Source organism: Antrostomus carolinensis, unplaced genomic scaffold (assembly GCF_000700745.2).
Source record: "Antrostomus carolinensis isolate BGI_N321 unplaced genomic scaffold, ASM70074v2 scaffold14724, whole genome shotgun sequence".
Classification (NCBI taxonomy): domain Eukaryota; kingdom Metazoa; phylum Chordata; class Aves; order Caprimulgiformes; family Caprimulgidae; genus Antrostomus; species Antrostomus carolinensis.
In genome coordinates this window covers 1-219 of record NW_010310230.1, presented here as the reverse complement: position 1 = coordinate 219, position 219 = coordinate 1, and the positions used below count along the sequence as shown (strand labels likewise).

Sequence of the window (219 nt, the reverse complement as noted above, 5' to 3'; positions counted from 1 at the left end):
CCCCCCCCTCCTCCCCCCCCCCGTTTCCCCAGCCGCGCAGGCAGCCGGCGCCCGGCCGCAGAGGGACGGAGGTCAGGCTGGAGGGCAGAGCCCGACAACCCACCCACAGCTCCGCGCCCTCACTCCCTTACCGTCTCGGGGTCGTTCTCAAACACCTCCCGGGCCTCCTCCTTGCTGCAGTGCTCCTCCACGCACTCCCTCTCCAGGTGCCCTTGCTTG

The 219-nt window shown here is 71.7% G+C and overlaps 1 protein-coding gene across 1 annotated transcript in view; it reads right to left on the bottom strand.

Moving 5' to 3' along the window:
* Positions 1-212, bottom strand: part of GAS6 (growth arrest specific 6) — a gene marked incomplete at its 5' end in the record, with an annotated part of 42,504 nt that extends 42,292 nt beyond the window's left edge. Inside the window, one exon of the mRNA XM_010166354.2 lies at positions 132-212. Coding sequence (XP_010164656.2) covers positions 132-212 — 81 coding nt within the window. The remainder of the gene's footprint in view (positions 1-131) is intronic.
* Between the last annotated feature and the right edge of the window lie 7 nt (positions 213-219).